The following is a 22183-nucleotide window of genomic DNA, read 5'->3' on the forward strand; positions in this document are numbered from 1 at the left end:
TTCGTATTAATTAGCTGACTAGTGCCAAAATGTTGTTTTGTGTCACTGTTGAATCAATATAATAGACTTAAAATTTTTCAAAAAAAGAAGAAAATAATGGAAAGAAGAATCTATTAAATGATAGAACCTAGTGACAGATCTGGGGCGCTCAGAACTCCTCGAGTTTCATGCACTAAAACGAGCAAGACGAAATTAAAAAAAAAAGCAAAAAATAAGCAATCGTGTCCAAGACCAAGGGAATTCATATAGGTAAATATAATATTGACATTTCGACTATCTGACCAACAAATGCATTCTTATAACAAAAATGAAAACAATTATGTATAAGAATTTCGGCTTGAAAGATCTAGTCCGAACTCGAAGATATGTTAAATAAAGCTTTGTCCTAACTTTGGTATTTCAAAATAGCCTAATAACTCCAAAAAATCTTAGAGATAAATACATTGAAGAAATTATATGTTTCAAACATAGTTGAATAAAATGTCTAATAGTTTTTTTTTCCATTTAGTTGATAAGAAAACTTAAAAAATTTTTTAAAAACTTAAAAACTTTTTCCAAAGCTTATGGAAGAAGTGGCATCATCGAGAGCCTCTAATCAAGAGCTCACTCAGAAAATGAAAAGAAAAATTCAGAAGTCTGGTGAAGTGAATCCTACTAAAATTGTGGCAAAAGAGGAAAAAGAAGTGATAACTAGAGAAGACATAGAAACATGCAAAGTGTTTATTGTTTTCTATTTTTAATCCTTTTTTGTAGAAGTGCGTGTTTTTGTTTGTTGCATTTTTCACACGTAATAGATATGAAAGACCCAAAATGAAAGGAGGTATGATATTTGTTTTGAAATATCACTCACAATCCTCGCAGGGCTGAATTATAATTTTAGCCCCGAGGGTCAAAAACATAAAATCATGAACAAATTTCAAACAACAATACATAAAAAAACTGGCTAACGAAGGCGAAATGAAATTGACGCATGAATAAATTATTTACTGATCATTATATATATATAAATATATATATATATATATATATATATATATATATATATATATATATATATATATATATATATATATATATATATATATATATATAAATAAAGGTTATTGAAAAACTCAAAGAGAAGGTAGACGAACGAATAATGCAAAATATTGACAACGCCTGTAAAAGTAATAAGAAGTGAGTAACTAGGGGCGTGGGGCGTTTCGTTTATTTTTGTAATTTAAGTGGAAAAGAAATTAGTTAACGCCTGGAGGTAAAGCAGCATGAAGTGGTACACGGTAGGAATGGGCTGAGAAACAGCCCGAGTCGAGTGGAATCAGGATAGGGAGCTTCTTTGGGGGAAAAGATATCTATGTTAGGGTTTGTCATTGCATTCTTAAAAAAAAAAAAACAGATAAAAAACATTACTCTATTGCAAAGAAGTGTTTCTAACCACGTGTTTATTTAGAAGAAGAGAGTATGGAACATTACCTTCTTGAAAATTATTTGCACGATGCTTTTTTGGTTGGGTTCAATTTTATTTGACTCCTCCAGGGAGATTAGTGGGTGCTAAACTGGAAAATCATGTTCAAGATGAGGAGGGATAAAGTAAGTATAAATCCTTAAATAGTGGGAATAGACGATGCCATATTTTCTTAGGAGTTTATTGAGGGAGATAGACACTTTAGCTCTATGCATGATATTATTAACATAGAAATTATAATGCCGAGTAATTTAAGACACATAAATTTTAGGATAGGCAGGATCACGAAAAGGGGTAGGGATTTGGCGTACAGAATTAGCATTATTATGGATTATAACGATTTGCTATCATGCCCAAGTCAGAGGCATCATGCGCGGTGTCAGTGAGGATTTTCATAGGGTTGCCTATTAAATTTCTATAATAGGTTTCAACAACTGTTAGGTAGTCTGCAAATTTCCGTCTGCCAATAGATTCCTTCATCAGGCTGTTATTCCTCACTGAGAAAAGGAAAGCACCTTGGGGTCATTTATTGTGGACAGGGAGAGGATTGGATTGATGATTCTGATATTGAACTACATGTGACCTTTTTGATAAAAAGCAGGGAAACAATTTCACTAGGAAAGAGTTAATATTGAATGTTGAAAATTAAATTTCTCGGCTTATACATTTTGGTTAACGAGACCAACTGCTCTTTGGAGATTGATAGAGATAAAATTTAGCCAAGAATTAGGCTCTTCAAGAATTTTTCCAATGGGCTTGATAAAATGAACAAAATAAGGGAAAGTTGAAGTGGTTTTGAGGATCTGAATTCCTTGGGTCATTAGAAAGTTGTCAATTTAGTTAGTCAATGGCCTTATTTATTTTTTACTTAATATTTTGCCTAGTGTTTGCATTACATAATAGTTCAAAAACAAATTGCCTACACATTTAGCTTATTTAAAACAACGACACTTCAAAAACAGAAGCTAATTTTAATACACAATCTATTGCTAAATTCACTAATGAATTAACAAGGCAAAGGCGATTGGTGTGCTTATGAAAAGTCATTTGCCATTTTTTTTCGTTTTCTATTTGTTTATCAAATTTACGGTTCGAAATTTAAAATTTACAGTCTTTTTCCTATCTTTTATTATTAGACTAATCAGGATGACTAATTAGAATTCTCCATTATATTCTTCTAAGGATCGAAAATAAAACGATAACAGAAAGAAATCTACTCAATCAAAATGCAGTAACTGACTTCCGCTGGGAAAGTAACTAATCTCGGTTGCTTTAGCAGATAATTTTGAGTTTAAGTAGGCTCACCGAGAAAAGAGTTGAAAAGATGTTTTGATCTATGAAACCCTTTTTACTATAAAGTAAATGAGAGCCGTTGAAACTGTATAGTGTTAGGGGTGGGTTTGTATTACGAGTGACGGGTTCTTGATACGGGAGGTGGGTTCATATCGTAAATAGCCAAATAGCAGAAAATTTTTGTTGTATTTATTTTAGTTTGGTATTACGCCATCTTTTTCTGTTAACCATTGACGAAAGTCTGTTCTCTGCTTACTATCGTGTAATTCTCTTACTAATGACTCATCGCCACACTAAGTCGCACGAGGCCAACGAGCTGCGTTAGTTTTTTGGCTGCGTTATTCAACTCAAGGGTTGCCACTCCTTAAAAATACTTAGTAAATATATTTAAAATCCAGTAAAAAAAAAAAACGTATTTAGTTACTTTGAGTTTGGCATTACTGATTGATTTATTTTTTTTTTCATTTTTTACGTGTAGTATAAACTGCTGTTGTTGATTTTAGGCCTCGAATGTTTGATAGTTATTTTGCTTGATTTTTACAGAAATCCTTAAACAAATTAAGTGAAGCTCGAGTGGATGCAAGAACAAATATTTTGAAAATACAGTCGTTAGAGAAAGAGATAAACTATTGGATGCAGAACAAACAGAAATTGATGAAGAGATGCATGATGTTTACTGTTAATACCCAACTTGGCGATGTGCGTTTATTTTATCCTTTTTTTTAACTGTACTTAAAAAAAAAAATTTTATACGTCTTGTGGTCAAGGTTGATCAAATCTATAAAACAAACTGCTTAGACTTGATTAAATGAAAAAAATAGATTATTCGATACAATGTATCTTTTCTAAAAACATGTATTGCTAGCAATATTGGTAGCTCTTCGGAAGACCAATACACATAAGGCAAATATAGTCAGGTACGCTCCACCTCTGCTCACTTTTCAGAGCTTCCCCTAGTGGTCCTACCTATGAGGTCCCTTTACGGTCCTATGAACTCTTCCTATACTATCCGAGGATGTCTAGCTATTTGTTTAGCTCCATCTGCATTGCCAAAAGGCTGGAGTTTTGTCAATATACCATCCTTCATCAATAAAATAACAAAACAACAACAGCTGTCTGATCAGGATTGGACATATGGGATTGAAAAGGAACTACATGGCTGGAATTGATATTTTGAAAGAATTATCATGCTATGTGTAAGGAAAAAGTTTTTGTGACGATCCATAATTTATAATGTTGTCCATGGCCAATTGTCAAAGCTTCTCGTGACTGCTGAACAAATTGCTAAATGTAAAAATTCATTGGGGCAGGCTTGCAGACACTAATGGTATTCCTAATTCATAAGAAAAAGATCGAAATGTCTTAAAAAAAACTAATAGTTGTGAAATTTTTTTCTTTATAACTGGCTATAGGATTCCAGGATCAAGAAAACAGAATTGCATTATTAAGATTTTACAGATTAGCCATGAATTATGGAGGTCGACAGCTATTATGTGACTAATACTTCAGATAGCTGTATTGTTTTTTTTTATTTATTTTTAAAGCATCGAGGCTCCACTTACTATGTTTTTGCTAAAGGCACGTTTTGGCGCTCCTTTTTTCTCTCTCCTTCTCTCTTTCTCCTTTACTCTTCTCCTAGGTATATATGTCGTTTTATGGACAAATCAAATGAACTTTTAGATGGCATTGTATATTTTAGTTTTTTTTCCAAGTATTATCAAACTAGGGTTTTTTTCCCCGGAATCCTCACAAATTTGTTTTTTATATATGTTTCTCAATTTCAGCCTGGTCCTTGATCCTTTAGTTGAATGGCTTTGTTTTTCGTGTATTATATATATGTGTGTGCATTTTGTTCAGTTCAATTCTTATTAATAATATACTTATTAGAAAGAATGGATGATTGTTTTCTTTCTGGACTGACATAGAAAGACAACATTTGTAAAAATCTTTATTAAAGTTTTAGGTCTTCTATTTTGTGCATGTAATCAGCAAAAGATAATTTTCTAGTTATTAGTAAATTTATGAAAAATAGTACTTTCAAACTTTTTAAGCAAGACCCAGCAATATAGGTGAATTTTCAAAAGAATTTGAAGAAATTTTTAACGAACTATTGCTTCGGAAGGATTCTGAAATGTGGATCTCCCCCTCCTTCCCTATCTTTCCTTTTAGCGTAAAAGGCTTTTGGTTTCCGTAAGTCTAATGTCCATCTTTTTCACTACATCTTCTTTCATTGGTATTCACTCATATGTGAGTACTCTTTTTTTCTATGCAACCCTAAATAATAATATGAGATTTTTCTGTTCAATTTAGGTTGAGAGAAGATCAGAGAAACTTGAATCTATGCGTGTCTGTAAGATTGAGGGCTTTAAAGTTATTATGGAGGACGCAAAAAAGCGTTTGATCTCGATCGAATCATCATTGCAGAAGTATGAGCAAAAGACGAATACAAAATTCGGTGAAGAATGGTTCGAAGAAATCAAACTATTGGCCAAACTACTCAAAATGGAGGTAAAAAATAGACGATCTTTGTAATACCTTTCACTGTCTTTTTTTGCGGTACGTGAAAAATTACTAAGTCGTTTCATTGCCTTTACTTTATCTATTTACCCCCCTCCTCCCTTGAATTATCCTCTGAACCGGGGAAGAAAACGTTTTTTTTGTTTTTTTTTAGAAAGAAAAAAATCTTTATTTAAAAGCAGAAACAATACAGAACAGGTAACTCGTTAAATGACCATGAACATTAAATCAAAAATATGGAAAGTAAGACAAAAACTGAACAAAAATAGTTATCTTATGAATCTTGAAAAAAAGAACAATATTTGGTTTTATGGTTTGTATTTTACTATTTTTTGGTTTTGAGCTTTTTTTTCAAAATATCCCTTTTGAAAGATATGGGTGAAGTTAAGGAGGTATGGCAATGCCTCCTATAAGAGGAGCCATGAGGAATTGTCCAGCGATTTGTGGCTGTGATGGTCGCATAAGTATTGAAAAGAAGATGTTTTATGATACCTTTCTAATTCCCTTAATGGGTATCACAAACCACAAGTTTAGACCCAGCAGACTCAGTCTTCCTCTTTGTTAAATTGCCCAATTAGACTAAAGAGCATATACTAGGATCTCAAAGGGTTCAGAAACTTAAAATTTTTTAGCTTGATTTGATCTCAACTTGTTTTTAATCGTTTTTTTTTAGCTTCTATGCCGATTCCCAAGGATTCCCCCCCCCCATTAAATTCGAAAAATACTTTGGTATTTCCAATAAGTATTAGCTTTTCTGGTATTTCTATATTTTGTCATGTGCATTAATGCATTTGTTGTATACTGTTTAGTTAGTGTTAGTTTCTCGATGACGTAGGAAGAATTTCGGTATGTTTTTGATTCTTGGGTGAGGGGGAGACCTCCTTATTCGTTGGAATAGTCGGTTAGTTGATTTTATTTCTTGTTTATTTATTCTCATTCGTATTTCAGTATGTAGGTATTTTGTATTATTTGTGATCAGGCATTATAAGTTGTTCCCCAAATAACAGGCTATATAGCCCTTTGGAATACTATATTGTAATTGTTCGTATAATGAGATATATTGAACTTGAACTAATCCCATTGTTTTTTTCATGTAATACGGGATTTAGTATATAGATTTATAATATTGCCTCCAAATATTATCTTCTAATTTTAAATTAAATATGACAGCCTTCTACATTGGTTAGACGAACTAAGCATCTGGCTGCTAAGCACACATTATTTTTCAGTGTCGCCTTGCTGAGTATTGTGAGAAGGTAAAACACCTTGAGAAATTGCTTACACTTCGGGAAAAATTTGGGGTTGAAGACCAAGAACAGCTATTGAATGCTTTAAATATGACGCAAACATATTATCTTCTTTTGCGGACTGAGGGCCATGTAAGCCAATATCAAGAGGCCCAATTTGAGGTTGGTTCACAAACCTTTTCTTTACTCCTTTTTCCTTTTCCTTTCTTTCCTTTATCCTTTTCTTTAAACTTGTCTTTTGACTTCTTGCTTCACAAAATCTGCGTACTTTCTCTTATACAAAGTCGTTCTAGAGTGGCAACAAATTTAACTTGCCCAGAAAAAAAATGCATACAATTTTAAGATAAAAGATACAAATCTTATAAAAATTAGTTGTAAAAGTTGTTTTATCTCCAGGTATACTTTGTACTTTTTTGTACTTTATCTCCAGGTGTACTAAGACAAATGATATTTATTTTCCCGTATATTAGAAAAATTAATCTTTTAAAAAGAGATATGAAGGTGCTCCAGACATAAAACTACCCTTGCATATTTAGTGTGGAGATAATAGTCCACTCTTAGCCTAATCATATTAAATTCTCTGAGCTAAGTTTGTGAACTGTCACATTGTGTGCCTTAGCTTCTTGTTTTGCGTAATATCTTTACTTTTATTTCATACAGTAGCCTTCCAGAGTGACTGTAATTCTTTAGTTACGCATAAATTTTAAGAATTATGTTAAACTTTTAAATAAAAAAAAAAAAAAAAAAACAACAGTAAAAACCCTTAAAAGACTAAAAATAAGGGGTGGGACCGACATGACAAAGTTTTTTCCTAAATGTTTATCAAAGCCAAAGCCCGCTGATGAAAAACTCTGTTCTTCTAATAATTTATTGAAGGGTTTCATAAAAGGGGACAATTATCAAGGTCATCATTGTTTCAAATACTGGATTACCAAGTGTGCAATAGAACATTTAAGCAAAAACTTCCGGATAAAGAACAAAAATTTTGTGCTTTCAACACTAAGAACGCTGCAAAAAAGTATGGATAACTTGTAAGAATGAAAATTGGTGCTAGTGTCGGAAAAATTGCAGATGCCATCTAGTGTTTGCTGTCGTCTCTTGGCATTTTGTCAGTGTGATAATAAGGCAAAATTTTCAATCTAGGTAATTGGTGAAATTAGAATAGTAACATATGTCTGATTACAGTTTCTAAAAAAAACACGGAGCTTGAAAAACATTGCCGAGAAATGTTAAATAGTAGATGGCGTTGAAGCCTTTTTTCCACATTTGCACCAGTTTCCACTCTTGAAAGCTACCCATACTCCTTCCATATTTTAGTTTATTTAAGGAGAAATCTAGTACAAAGGCTTTTTTGGTGCGTTTCATGTGTTCTTTTAGTTTGCAGAATTAAGGGGTCAAATAGGCTGAAAGCTGTATAAGTGGTAATGTGTTTTAATGAAGTTATAGGGCGATTCAAAGGAATCATCTAATTAGTTGGATTCATTTGCTACACAACTATTAATACACACGAGACAAACTAAGAAGGGGGCAAACAACAAAAGAATTATTAATAAAGGAAACAACGAAGGAACAACGAGGAATTATTCAAGACAGTGAAATTTTGTAAAACAAATATTTAGGCTCCTGGTTTAACTTGCTTCAAGTAATGGTGTTAAGGCGGATCTAATTTGGTTTTATTTTATTTAGTTTTGATTTTACGTAACTTAGAGTCACGTATTTTCTTATATCTATTTTTATTTTAATATATTTGTTCTGCTGATGACGGCGTTTAGATATAGTACCAAAATATTCATTTAATAAAATTTTACTGTCTTAAATATTGCCTCAATGTTTGACCTTTTTCATCCTTGTATAATCGAAAGGCAGTGGGGTTTTCTTCGTTATTTACGTTTAAGGAGGACTTACTCCGAGATTGAAGTCTCATGAAAATTTGGCAATCACCTACTCTTAAATGTTGAGTGTTCTGATTCTAGATATAAAGGAAAGAAGAAAAATTTAATTAACACAATGAAACTTTTCCGGTTGAAATTTATTAACAATCCATGGTATTCCTATGCTAACGTAAGATTCTTTTGTAGAAAAGCTAAATGGGTCTACACGAACTTTAGCTCAAGTGTATATTTCAACGCTCTGTACCGAAATATCCACATTATAGCAGCCATCTCAGTGATGGCAAACAGTTCCTTCCCCTTTTCTACAATAAAATACTCCTCTGCCGCAAAGATCGGGCCTTGTAAACACTTTTGGTCGTAAAGTTTGAATTCGGATTTTAAGGAGTAAAAGATGCATGCAAATACTCTCCCTCTGAATTAATGTTGTCAAGACGATAGTGCCTTTTGAGATTTATTCTTTTGAAAATACAAATGAATACAGTTAACAAAGTATGCATTCCTCAATTCAAATAATTTGTCACTCTTCTTGCTCACTTCAGCTCATTTTGGAGCTCATAGAGACTCCCTTCAGTAAATCTTTAAAGAGCTCTATTTTAATGAGATTTCAAATGCCTTCTACAGCAAATAGGCTTAAAGTAAATAATAAATCTAAACATATGAATAGCTAATCTCTTTTAAAAAAAAATTTAGAATATATTATTTACCCTTGATGTATATATTGAAAAATATAGAATACTAGCTGTTGGGGTGGCGCTTCGCGCCCCCCGGGTGCGTAAGTCGTTACGCGCCATATTAGTTACGCGCCATTGTAGTTGTGTCCCTGTGTACCACCTATGAATATAGATAGATTTATATATGTGTTTTGAACTACGTAAAACTTGCAAATATACAACATTCTTGGCTTTCCCATTGTCTGTGCATATACAAAGCCTTATGTACTTATAATGACGTCATATGCAAACGCTCTTTTTACAAACAAACAAACATGCATACACACAACTCATTTTTATATAGATAGATAGATAGATAGATACAATACAAATTAACTGCGTAAAACTTGCGAATATACAACATTCTTCGCTGTCCAATTGTCGCTGCATATAAATAGATTGTCAGGTTTACCGACCCTCGAACATGCAACGTACAATTGTCCATTAGAAAAGCAATCAGTATTAAGATCTATACCACATTTTTCTAATGATTGACCTTGAGCTTTGTTGATGGTAATTGCAAATGTAATCGAATTGGGAATTGCAATCTTTTAAATTGAAAAGGCAGATTCGTTGGAATCATGGGAATACGAGGAATAAGAACAGCCTCACCCTCAAAAGGCCCTGTCAAGATTGTTGCCTCTATTACGTTTTCCATTGTTTTTTTTACGGCAAGTCGCGTGCCATTGCAAAGCTTTGGTGGGTTTATGTTACGTAACAATATTACTGGTACGCCTATTTTTAGTTGTAGCACGTGTGGTGGAAACCCTGAAAGATCCACGGAATTTAAAAATTCAGATGGATAATTAACCGCCTCATTTGATTCCAAAACTGTGTCGACTGACTTGTAAAGGACTGCCTGGTCTCGAATCTTGGTCAAAACAATATTGTTGATTTCGTGGACGTCTATATTTTTGGGTGCAAGAATCGCTCTTTCACTTAGCCATTTATTATTTTTATAATTGTTTAGAATATTCGGAAATACTTTTTCAATCAATTCATTTTTGGACGTCACTAAATTACAGAATTCAGCAGGTAGTTGCAGGTAGTTGTATACATCTTGAAATTGAGTCTACTGGGAGCTTTCCGTTTCCAATTGCCAGCAATTGACCTGAAAATGTTTGACCAGAGTCATTGTTTTGCAATCGGACACGCATATTTGTATTTAATTTTAATGTCTTTACGTGTGCCCATAAATTATAATTTTTCAGGCAAGCATTTATTTCGTCTGCAGGGGTTGATCTAGGTATTATAGGTAATGTTTGCCTGAAATCTACCGCAAGCAATATTAATGTGCTGCCAAAGGGTTTCGAATTCCCTCGCAAATCTTTCAAACATTGATCCACAGCCTCGAGCGATTTTTTGTGTGCCATTGTGCACTCGTCCCAAATAATAAGTTTGCATTGCTGCAATACTTTACCCACCCCAGATGATTTGGAAATATTGCACGTGGGAGTTTCTGTAGAATGCAAATTCAGAGGCAATTTCAAAGCGGAATGAGCAGTTCTTCCACCAGGCAGCAACGTTGCGGCTATTCCGAACGACGCGATTGCCAACGCTATATCATTTTTTGATCGAATTGATGCCAGAATCAGTTTTATCACAAACGTTTTACCAGTACCTCCTGGCGCATCCAAAAAGAAAATTTCTCCAACGTTGTTATCGACACAATGCATTATCGTATCATAAATGTCTTTTTGTTCCGACGTTAACTTGGAAATGTTATTTTGTACATACGACAATAGATCACTCGTACTGTAACTTTGTTCACGATCCAATTCTACACATGTCGAAACAGCAGCGGTACGATTAGGTGAAGGCATTCCCAAATCCTAAAGAGGTTTGTTTGCCATACATACGCACAAATCTTCTATAATAACTAAAATGTAGTTATAAGTTTCTGATGTAAAATCAAAAGTCATATCTGACGTCTCTAACCGTTTTCGATGGAGTATATCTTCGGACATTTTCGATTTATATTTTTCACATAACTCAGTAGGAGCTGAAGGAGAGCAAGTTGTTAGTATGATTCCAAACAATGCACGAATTTGACTTGGAGTTGACGTTTCGCACGCGTCATTGATGCAGTTATCCCAGTGTTGGTCATTCTCCAATAAATTCAGAGCTTGGCATGCACTACGGTAAGTGTCATGTATAGTACCGTTTACAGTTCTCAAATACCCAAAGGACGTCGGACCGGGTACATTCACCAAAAGCAGGCGTAGAAAGAAGCATTCATGTTGATTGGGGTGAACGGTGTAGAGTCTTCTTATCGTGGTATCTTTGAATATGGTAGGTTGGTCGTCGACTAACTTACCCTTTTTTCAATGTTCAAATACTTTATTTTTAGTATTCCACGTGTAATACGAAGGCACTTCAGTATACATCAGTTTTTTTGCAAAATAATCATTTTTGCATAGCGAAAAGAAAGCAATTAACTTTGTATCCGGTGGATTCAGGGCTCTTTGTTGCACGTTGGATTCCGAAAAACAAACACGTTGACCATTCTGTAAATGTACCGCTAAGTGAACAACAGCTGGACTAGGTTCATGTATCGGAAATAAAAGAAATTCGCCAAACAGCTTCATTACTGCTTATGTATCTTCCAGCCTGATATTGTACGATTTCGTCGATATCTTTGATTTCGGACTGCAAGCCAAAAACTGCCATGTCACTGCCTTTGTTGACGTATTTACATATGTATTTGATTGCCTTTACGGAGTTGCAGTATTCAACGTTTATGTGTGTATTAAATGTTTTTGATAATAATGGGGAATATGGAACAACCCTTCCTGCAATCACAATCAGGTTCCAAAAGAGATTATCAACACTTGACGGATTCATATGTGTCAAAGAAGCCATCCAAACAGCCTTGGTGCAAAGGCGAATTTGACTTGGTACAAAGCCGAATTCTAGCACAATTCTCTTTACAATTGTTTCTCTATACCATTTATTTATTCTATTTACAATTCCCAACCCGTCGGGTCTCACAGGGCTTAGGTAAATCAGTCACTATCATATAACGAAAGTCTTCAGGTAGGACTAACTCAAAGATCTTATCTTAGCCCTTTGCCTTTGGAGCTTATGATTTCAAAATTTGAACTTTTAAGTTCAACAATCCTGTCGCAGAACTATAAGGGTATATACCGAGTATATAATCTTAAATTAGGGAGATAAGGTCTGGGATGTAAGTATTTTCAGATCATTTAAATTTAAATCTGGTTGAAAACAAATATTAGATCTTTTAACTATCTAAAAGAATAGGAGAATTGTACACAGCTAAAATATTGGGTACAAGATACTCTGTCTAACATGATTTTCGAAAGAAATGGATGCATGACAGCCCAGAAGATGCAATACAAGATTTTAAATTTTGGAGATAATTCTCATTAAAATTCTACATTGCTTATGTTTGGCTAACTTGTTCAAAATTGCCATATTGGATGACCAAAGCACCTCACATAAGTTTTTCTGCCAGTGCTTTTCTTAAGGACGTCGAGGAATTCCTCAGGTACCTTCTGCAACACTGCGGGAGAAGTTGATGACGAATTCAAATAACAGAAAAGTTTGTGATGTACATTAATGCAATATTTTTACTGTTTGTGAGTTTGGCTCTTAATTTTAACGTAATAAACTTCTAGGTGATAAGGTGTTTTGTTCATCTGAATAATATTTAAGCCAAATGAATGAGAGATAATTTCTAATTAAGTAGCCTATACACAAAACAATTTCCCTTTCAACTAGCTTGCTTCTATGAATTTCAGTATAGCCTATAGGCCTACATTGAATGTTTTGAAGAGAAAACTAACCTAGGCCAGTTTTCCAGATAAAGATACTGGTAAAATTTTTGTTGAGTGACTTCTTGCAATCTCAGAAAGGGGTTAGGTTAGAAAAATGAAACTTTCAGGAAAGGGTCTACAGGCTAAAGTATATACGGGGAAGGTGTTTTAAAGTTTCCAACTCCTCTTTTTCTCCTTCTAGAGAGCCCTAAAATTTGCCTACATGACCTATTGAAATTTTGACAAAACAACATTTTACCTTAATTTTCAGTTACCAGTTGCTTTGGTAAAATTCTAGTTAATTGACTTCTTGCTATCTCAGAAAGAGTTAAGGTTAGGAAAATGAAACTTTCAGGGATGGGTCTACAGGCTAAAGTATAGATTTATCCCTGAAAGTTTCATTTTACTAACCTAAACCCTTTCTGAGATAGCAAGAAGTCAATTAACTAGAATTTTACCAAAGTATATCCCGCAAAGGTATTTTAAAGTACCCAACTCCACTCCTTCTCCCTCTAGAGGATCCTGAAATTTGCCTACATAACAGGTCTATGCCTATTGAAATTTTGAAAAAACAACCTTTACCTTAATTTTCAGGGTAAAATTCTAGTTAATTGACTTCTTGCTATCTCAGAAAGGGTTTAGGTTAGGAAAATGAAACTTTCAGGGATGGTTCTACAGGCCAAAGTATGTCCTGGGAAGGTATTTTAAAGTACCCATCACCACTCCTTCTCCCTCTAGAGGGGCCTGAAATTTCCCTACATGACAGGTCTATACCTATTGAAATTTTGACAAAACAACATTTTACATTAATTTTCAGTTACTAGTTGCTTTTTCTCAGCCTTTAGTTCTGGAAATACAATTCCTGTTAATTGAGTAGAATTTTGAGCCATATCAATGTTTTTTTTTCAAAATTTAGGAAATGTGTTTGCATATCTTTAAAACCTTATAAAATAGAATTGAGCAAAGTTATGAAGCTGAAAACAATTTTGTTATAATTCAATTGATCAGAAGATCTGTTTTGCAAGGTTTCACTTTTATAGTACACATATTTTTAAAGGTCAGGGCCCTCTAGAGGGAGAAGGAGTGGAGATAGTTGCTTCAAAATACCCTCCCAGGACATACTTTAATCTGTAGATTCATCCCTGAAAGGTTCATTTTCCTAACCTAAACCATTTCTGAGATAGCAAGAAGTCAATTAACTAGAATTTTACTGTTGCTTTTTCTCTGCCTTTAGTTCTGGAAATGCAATTCCTGTTATTTGAGTAGAATTCAATCAATGTTCAAATATCAATGTTTTTTTTTTCTTCAAAATTTAGGAAATGCATTTGCATATCTTTAAAACCTTATAAATTGGGATTGAGCAAAGTTGTGAAGCTGAAAACAATTTTGCTGTACTTCATTCAAGCAGAAGATCTATTTTGCAAGGTTTCTCTTTTATATAACACATATTTTTGAAGGTCAGGGCCCTCTGGAAAGAGAAGGAGTAGAGGTGGGTACTTCTAAATACTTTTCTAAGACATACTTTAGCCTGTAAACCCATCCCTGAAAGTTTCATTTTCCTAACCAAACTCCTTTCTGAGATAGCAAGCAGTGAATCAACTAGAATTTTACCAAGATAGGATACTTAGTTTGTGGGCTCAGCAGAAGTGGGCTTAAAAACTTTGACACTAGACCCAAGTAATTTTGCTATATTTTCTAAGAAATCCTGGAGAATTCAGGGATAATGGAATAGATAAGCCAAAAGTAATGAAAGAGAGAGATAATACCAAAATCAGCAACTATTCTGGCTGTCTGACAGTTTATAAATGGCCATGAGATTCCTGTGTTACTTTAAAATTACTTTTCTGCAACTAGGCAGCAGAATACACTTGTCACTTTGCCAATAGATCAAAACCATCTAGTTTTTGTCAAGAAAAATATTAGGCTACTCAGGGATAGCCTGTTGTGTTCCCATCATTTTGCACCCCTAGGCCCAAGCCTAGTAGGTCTATTGGTAAATCTAAGCCAGGGGCTAGGATAGGCTACATAATATTGAAATAAATTCTTGTTTAGGGGCCATTTTCTTTATTTATTTATTTATTATTGCAAATAGCAGAAAGCATCAATGTTTGTTGCAAAACACAAAATCATAATACTAATCAAAAGTAAATTAGCAATGACAAACTAAACAGCAAAAACTTCTAAATAACACAAAACTACACAGCAAAAGCCTCTAAATAAAAAGGTGTATTTACTAATGCACTCTTAAAAATTCAAACACTCTCTGCCTCAACAACCTCCAAAGGCAAACCATTCCATGGTCCAGCAACTCTACTCACAAAAGATAATTGATAAATATTTTTTTCAGTGGTTTTGGGGGATATAATTTATGATCATGCTGGGGAGTAGTGATAATGGCTAAATTTAAAAATAAATTTGGATCAACATCATCCAATCCTTTAATTATACAAAATACATTTACAAGATCACTGCAAAGTCTACAAAACTTCAACAATGGGAGTTGAAGCCTAGAAAGTCTCTGCAGATAGGAGAGGTGCTGAAGGTATGGGACCAATCTAGTGGCCCTTCTCTGAACCTTTTCTATCCTATGCTCATCCATTAGACTTAATGGAAACCAAACAGAAGTATTATACTCAAGAAGAGGGCAGACCATTGAATTATTGAATTATATAGTAGTAAGAAATTACAAATGTTAAACCTACTAACTCTTTATAGACAATAAACAGTAATTTTCATTCTTTACAATTTCTGAAACATGCTTATCAAATTTCTTATTGAATAGTAGTTGAGCTAGGTGAATAAAACTCAGGAATGCAGCAAGAGCACTAATAATGGACTATCCTGAGAAGGTATTTTGAATAACCTCCCCAGTCCTTCCTTCTCCAAAAAGGCACAGACCTTTGATGACCTTTTACAATCTTTGTGTAAACAATAGATCTTATGCTCAAATGAGAAACAAAAAAGTGTCTTGATCATCTTACCTTTGTTCAATCCTATTTTATAAGATTTTTAACTACTAGGCCAAATCTATTTCTTAAAGTCAACATTTTTGAATTTGCAATTTTATATTGTTACATTGTTCATTACTGGATATCCTACCCTATGCAATTTTCTGAGCCCCAGAAATAAGAAAAGGGTAGACATAACTGCTTAGTAATACCTCCCCAGGGTTTATTTTAGACCCTGTATAGACTACTACAGGTTTCATTCTCCTAAATCAACTGTTTTCCAAGATAACAAGAGCCCCCTAAGCTAGAATCTAACCCTATTAAGATCTCAACTTTAGAGGAGAAGAGGACAAAATTGGTAGTGTTCTAAATGGTAAAATTAGGCATTTTACTGTAACCTTGTAGACCTCCCCAAAAGGGAGTCCATTACCAGCATTGTATGTACTATACCAACATTTTACATATTTTATGGTGCATTGTAGTTATTAAATAAAAAAACAAGTTTTTTTTAACTGCAAGTAAGGAGCAACATTAAAACTTAAAACAAACAGAATTTTTTTTGTATATGAAAATGGTTGTCCCCTCCACAATGCCCCACTCTTTACACTAAAGTTTGACTCTGCCACAACTCTACTTTTTAAAACACATAAAAAAATTTAGCATAAAGAGTGAGGCATTGCACTGGGGACAACCCCTTTCATATACAGAATAATTTCTGTTTATTCTTAGTTTTAATGTTTCTCCTTGCTTGCAATTAAAAAAACTTGTTTGTTTTTAATTTAATTTCTGAATGTTTTTGAATTAATGCATGTTTTGATTTTGGCTCACTGCACATGAATAATTAAATGAAAATTTGCATATTAATTTTTTTTGCTAAAAGGCTTTCTCATAGTTTTGGTAGGACGAATTTGATAATAAAAAAAAGGCGGTTTGGGAGCAGGCCTAGTTGCCCTTTAATTTTTGGCTACTTAAAAATGCAACTAGATTTTTTTATTTTTTGTACACACATTTTTGTTTGTAATGAACATATGTACCTTACAAATTAACTTACATAACAAATGTCTATATTTGTGTTTTTGTTATGTATATTAGGGGGTTCACCCCCTCATCAATACATCACTCTTTACACTAAAGCTTGAATTTTATCCCAAATCTTTGAGAATAACCCCTGAATCACAAAGGCCATGGAATAAATAGTTGAAATTACCAAAAAATACTTTAGCATAAAGAGCAAGGTATTGTGGAGGAGACAAATCCTCTTGTCTATGCAATATGTTATGTTTGTTTTTAGTTTTAATGCTACTCAATACTTCCAGGTGAATGTTTTTTATATTTATTTTCTTATTGTTTCTTTTTAATTAATGCCTAAAAAATCCTGCACCCCCTTCATGGAAATTCTCATCCCTCATGATAAATTCATCCATGGAAAGATCCTCCCACATAATCCCCTCCCCCAACCCACCCCAACACAAAAAAGTCCCTCTTAGAATGTCTGTACACTTCATAATAACTATTACTATATATAAACAATGGTCAAAGTTTATAACTTGTAGCCCCTCCCCCAGGGACTGTGGGGGATTAAGTTTTCCCAAAAGACATAGTTATTAGGTTTTTTGACTAAGCTGGACAGAATGGCTATCTCAAAATTTTGATCCAGTGACTGGGCAAAAAAATGTGCCTGGGGGGGATCCTAGGTGCTCTCTATTTTTTTTGGTCACTCAAAAAGGGCACTAGAACTTATAATTTCCATTATAATGAGCCTCTTGTGACATTCTAGGACACTGGGTTGATACAATCACCCCTGGAAAAAAACAAATAAATATGCATCCATGATCTGTCTTCTAGCAAAAAATACAAAATTCCACATTTTTGTAGATAGGAGCTTGAAACTTCTATAGTATGGTTCTCTGATAGGCTGAATCTGATGATGTGATTTTTGTTAAGATTCTATGACTTTTAGGGGTTGTTTCCCCCCATTTTCTAAAATAAGGTAAATTTTCTCTGGCTTGTAATTTTTGATGGGTTAGACTAAACTTGATGAAACTTATATATTTAAAATCAGAATTAAAGTGCAATTCTCTTGGTGTAATTGTTGGTGTCTATTGGTATCAAAATACTGTTTTTTAGAGTTTAGGTTGCTATTGAGCTGGGTCGCTCCTTACTACAGTTCCTTACCATGAATTGTTTGATCATTGTACAAACTACCCAAAAGCTTAGAAAAGGGGTTTTGATATGAAATTGTAATTTTTAATGGATACACAGTATAACAAACGTGATTAATGCATTTATTTAGCCCAAGCTCCTGTAAAGAAATGTAAGGAATATAAGCAAGCATACCACACATACAAGAATAAACATAAGCACTAGCAAAGCAATCATAATCACTACATCTCACTTCTTTTCACTTTAAACTAAATGGTTCACAATACACCATTACCTCATCATATCACCAATAGCTGAAATATCATTAAATTTATTTACATCCTGAGAAGGAGGTATGGTCGCTTCTCTATTATGTACTCTAAGTACACATAAGGGTTGTTACACTAGTAAATCTACTATCACACTTGACACTTTTTTTATGAGTACAAGAAGGTGCTAGGCTCAAGGCTCACTTCTCTGGTATGTACTCCTAGAGAATAATGCCCCTTACCAGGATCGCCTAAGGGCTCTGAGACTTCCAACCCTCACGTATCAAAGGTATAGAGGAGATGTGATCATGGCACGCAAAATTTTCAAAACCGGTCACCTGATGCAGATCTTCATCCCCTCCCTGGCTAACAATTCAAGAGGTCACAGTCTGAAGCTTCACCTGCCTGGATGTCGGAGAAGGGAACAGCGTGGCTTCTTTTCCATTTGGCTGGTCCCCCTCTGCAACACCCTATCCGAGTCTACCATCTAAACTGAGACTCCCCACTCCTTCAAGGCTGGAGTCAACAGGGACTGTGAGAGGGCTGAGTAGAGGCTGGACTTGGAAGCTAAGCCAACATAATTACATCACTCACCACCAGCAAGAACTACAGGAGGATCTACCACTTTATCTCGCTGGCAAATGTAATCTAAGGTAATTTAAGTTAATACACATTGCATAATTTTCACTTCACACAACTATTTAAAGGTTTAATCTCTGGGAGGTTAATCACTCTTCCAGATTGTGTTCTTGTGCTGATGTGGGGGAGAGGTGCTGTGCCAAATGTCTGAATTGAGACTTCAGAAGAGGTGAGCTCTTTCACTATTTGGTCTAGTGATGCTGAGGATATGCTGCAGTGATCGACTGAGCCAATTTCCAGGTGGTAATGGGGATTTTTGAACTGGAATTTCTTTGTTTGGAGTAGAGAATGGGGCCAAAGATATGACAGTTGGCCCACCAAGGTCTCTAGTCTCCAACTCAATGCCAAGGTGGCTTGAGAGGTGAACTCTATTCAATCTTATTACAAACCTGTTGTGTGTCTCAACTATTTAGGATTAAGGGGCCTCAGACTGGGCAATTACTCTAGCTGGACTCCATTTGCCACCTGCAGTCTTCTGCAGGTATACTGATTTCCCTACTTCTCCTGATGAAGAGGCCTAGATGTCACATCATACTGACACTTCTGTTGTCTCTGGAGAGCTGTGCGTTTCTCCAAAAACTTGCAATTGTTGACCACTTTCTTTTCTAGGTGGCCAGTGGTACATGACAGGAGTGTCCTCAATTGATGACTCATCAGAAGCTGGGACAGCAAGGTTAGTCCATCTATGGGTGTGTTCCTGTGTTCAAGCAGTCCCAAGTATGGGTTTTCTCTGTTTTCTGATGCCTGTGTCAGGAGGCTCTTTGCTGTCTGGATAGTTTTTTCTACAGGGCTGTTGGACTGGGGGTAGATTTAACCTGATGCTCTTTGAGTGAATCCCCATGTCCTGGCACAATCTTGGAATTTAACCAAAGAGTACTGAGGACCATTGTCAGATATTAGTATAGATGTAATGATTAAAAAATGGTTATGATTATCCACTGTTTCAAAATAGTCATTATTGTGGAGTGTGAATAGGTCAGATGTGACTTTTTACCAAGGAAGACATGGTATTTCATGGCTGATCATAGGCTCTCTTTAGTTTGATTGCATGGTTCTAGCACATGTTTTGCAACTACAAACATACTGTTCAATGTCTGTGGTCAGGCCTGGTCAGTAAACCCGCATTCTGGCTCTTTGCTTTGTCTTTTCTGCTCCAAGATGAGCAGCATGGAGTTGTCTCAGGATATTTGGCTATAGTATCTTGGGTATGACCAACGTCTTGCCTTTGAAGATGATCCCTTTGTTTATTGACAGTTCATGCTGGATATTCCAGAATGGACATGCCTCTGACTAGCATGTTTTTCTACATTTCAGCCAGCGTTCATGGATTGTTTTGGCCAGAATCCTGAGTTTGCTGTCTTTGGAAGTTTCTTCCTGAATTCCTAGGATCTTCTCATCACTAACAGGAAGATGTCTAGAGATCTGATGAACATGCATGTCTATTTCTGTTGCTAGTTTCTCATCAACATCTGGAAGATGGAGACAAGAAAGAGTGTTGGCAATTTGTATTTCTGAACCTGGCTGGAATTCCAGACACAGATACGATTGGAGTAGTGGTATTAGTCTCTGTACCCTTGGAGGGGTCTTGTGGCTAAGATTACTGAATATTGTTTCATGTGGGAAGTGATCCGTTATTTCATTGATGCACCTTCCATAGAGGTTGTGGTGAAAGTGCATGCATCCATAGACAATAGTCTACAACTCCTTTTAAGTTGAAAGTACTTTTGCTCAGTTTTTCTAAATGCACAGGATGCTTATGCTACTACTTCCCCATCACTACAGAGGTTTGCTCCCAAGTCATGGCTGGAAGCGTTGACTTTCAGCTCCAAATTTAAGCTCTTTTAGCTGGAGAAGGACATGTCTGACAATTGACTGGTTGAGGTCTGCCAATGTCTGGTCATTTTTGTGACTCCAAGAGAATGGAGAACGTTTGAGTATGTCTTGGAGGCTTTTATTTTTAGTACACAGGTTGGGAATGTGTTTTGTGAGGTAGTTCAACATTCCAAGGTGGGTAAGCAGCTCTTTGCAACTCTGAGGTCTGGGCATCTCTTCAATAGCTCTCAGTTTTTCTGGGTCCAGTTTAATGCCATGAGCCCCAATTACATGCCCAAAATAGAATACACTGTTTGCACTGAATCTGTGTTTGTCCTTCTTGAATTTTACACCTTTTTCTAGTGCTCACTCCATAACAGCTCATAGTCTTTCATCATGCTGTTCTTGGTTTGCTCCATACACTAGAATATCATCAGTTATGATGGCTAGTCCTTCCAACCCTTCAAATGCTTCTTCCATATGGTGTTGGAACTCATCTTGTGCTGAAAGTAAGCCAAAGAGCATTCTCAGGAATCAGTAATGCCTGAATATAGTGCTGAATGTTGTCATCTCCCATGCAGTTGCAGAAAGGACTGTAACTGCATGGGAGTTGCAATGATTTCGTTCCATTCTGTTATTTTCGTCCTGGTGTTTATCTTTTAGTGCCTCTGGTACCCTTCTGGCTGGATAGATGGTTGGTATGGACCCATCTTTTAGATGGATGTTGCATTTTCCTTCAAATCGACCAATGCCTTGGAAGGGGCTTTTATACTTTTCATCTATGCTGGTTTGTTCTGCATTAACATTAAGTGCCCGTCTGATGAGGTTCAAGTCTATGCTGGATCAAAATCCCACTATTGGGTTTGATGCTGAGTCAACTACTTAGAATCTGTGAGCACCATTAGGATACTGTTTGTGGCTACAGGTAAGATCCCAAGTGCCAATGACAAGGATCCTAGCACCACAGAAGCGATTCAGATGCTGATTAGTTGTTTGCAGATTCGGTTTTGGGTCAAGTTTGTCAAATATGTTTTTGGGAATGACATTTGCTTGGGCTCCTGTGTCAATTTTGAAGTTTACTGAAAGCTGGTTGTTTAAGGTCCTTGGGACAAGGGCTTCATCTTTACCACTACATTTATCAATGGCGTGCGGAAAAATTGTTTCCTGATCATTCACTGACTCTTTAAATGACTCAGTTTCTTCATCAATGGTGTTTGCATTTTTATTGCTGCAATCCTGATCCTTGCAAAATGGTTTGGCTTCTTGCACTGTGTGTATATTTTCCCCTTTTCTGGAGATGCATGATTGGTCGTGTAAGATTCAACACAAAAATAGCATTCTCTACCCTAGGGGTGGTTATTAGAAGAAGCTTTCTGATTTCAGAAGCTAATCTGGCTTGGTGCACATCTGATTGCATCAACTTCCTGCTTGATAAATATTGGTTTACTCCCACTGAATGATTTTAGCTGAACT

At 35.2% G+C, this 22183-nt stretch overlaps 2 protein-coding genes across 3 annotated transcripts in view; both read left to right on the top strand.

The window, feature by feature from the left end:
• The first annotated feature begins 563 nt into the window (after positions 1-563).
• Positions 564-7698, top strand: LOC136041855 (uncharacterized). Its single transcript, XM_065726632.1, has 5 exons — positions 564-716; positions 3299-3454; positions 5066-5263; positions 6502-6681; positions 7663-7698. The coding sequence occupies exons 1-5, from the start codon at positions 564-566 to the stop codon at positions 7696-7698; spliced, it is 723 nt and encodes a 240-aa protein (XP_065582704.1).
• Positions 7699-12645: 4947 nt separating this feature from the next.
• LOC136041870 (protein disulfide-isomerase A5-like) overlaps positions 12646-22183 on the top strand; it is a 96141-nt gene continuing 86603 nt past the window's right edge. For both annotated transcript variants that reach the window (XM_065726654.1, XM_065726653.1), the window contains exon 1: positions 12646-12723. In XM_065726654.1, coding sequence (XP_065582726.1) covers positions 12694-12723 — 30 coding nt within the window. In that variant the 5' untranslated portion in view covers positions 12646-12693. The remainder of the gene's footprint in view (positions 12724-22183) is intronic.

Source organism: Artemia franciscana, unplaced genomic scaffold (assembly GCF_032884065.1).
Source record: "Artemia franciscana unplaced genomic scaffold, ASM3288406v1 PGA_scaffold_47, whole genome shotgun sequence".
Classification (NCBI taxonomy): domain Eukaryota; kingdom Metazoa; phylum Arthropoda; class Branchiopoda; order Anostraca; family Artemiidae; genus Artemia; species Artemia franciscana.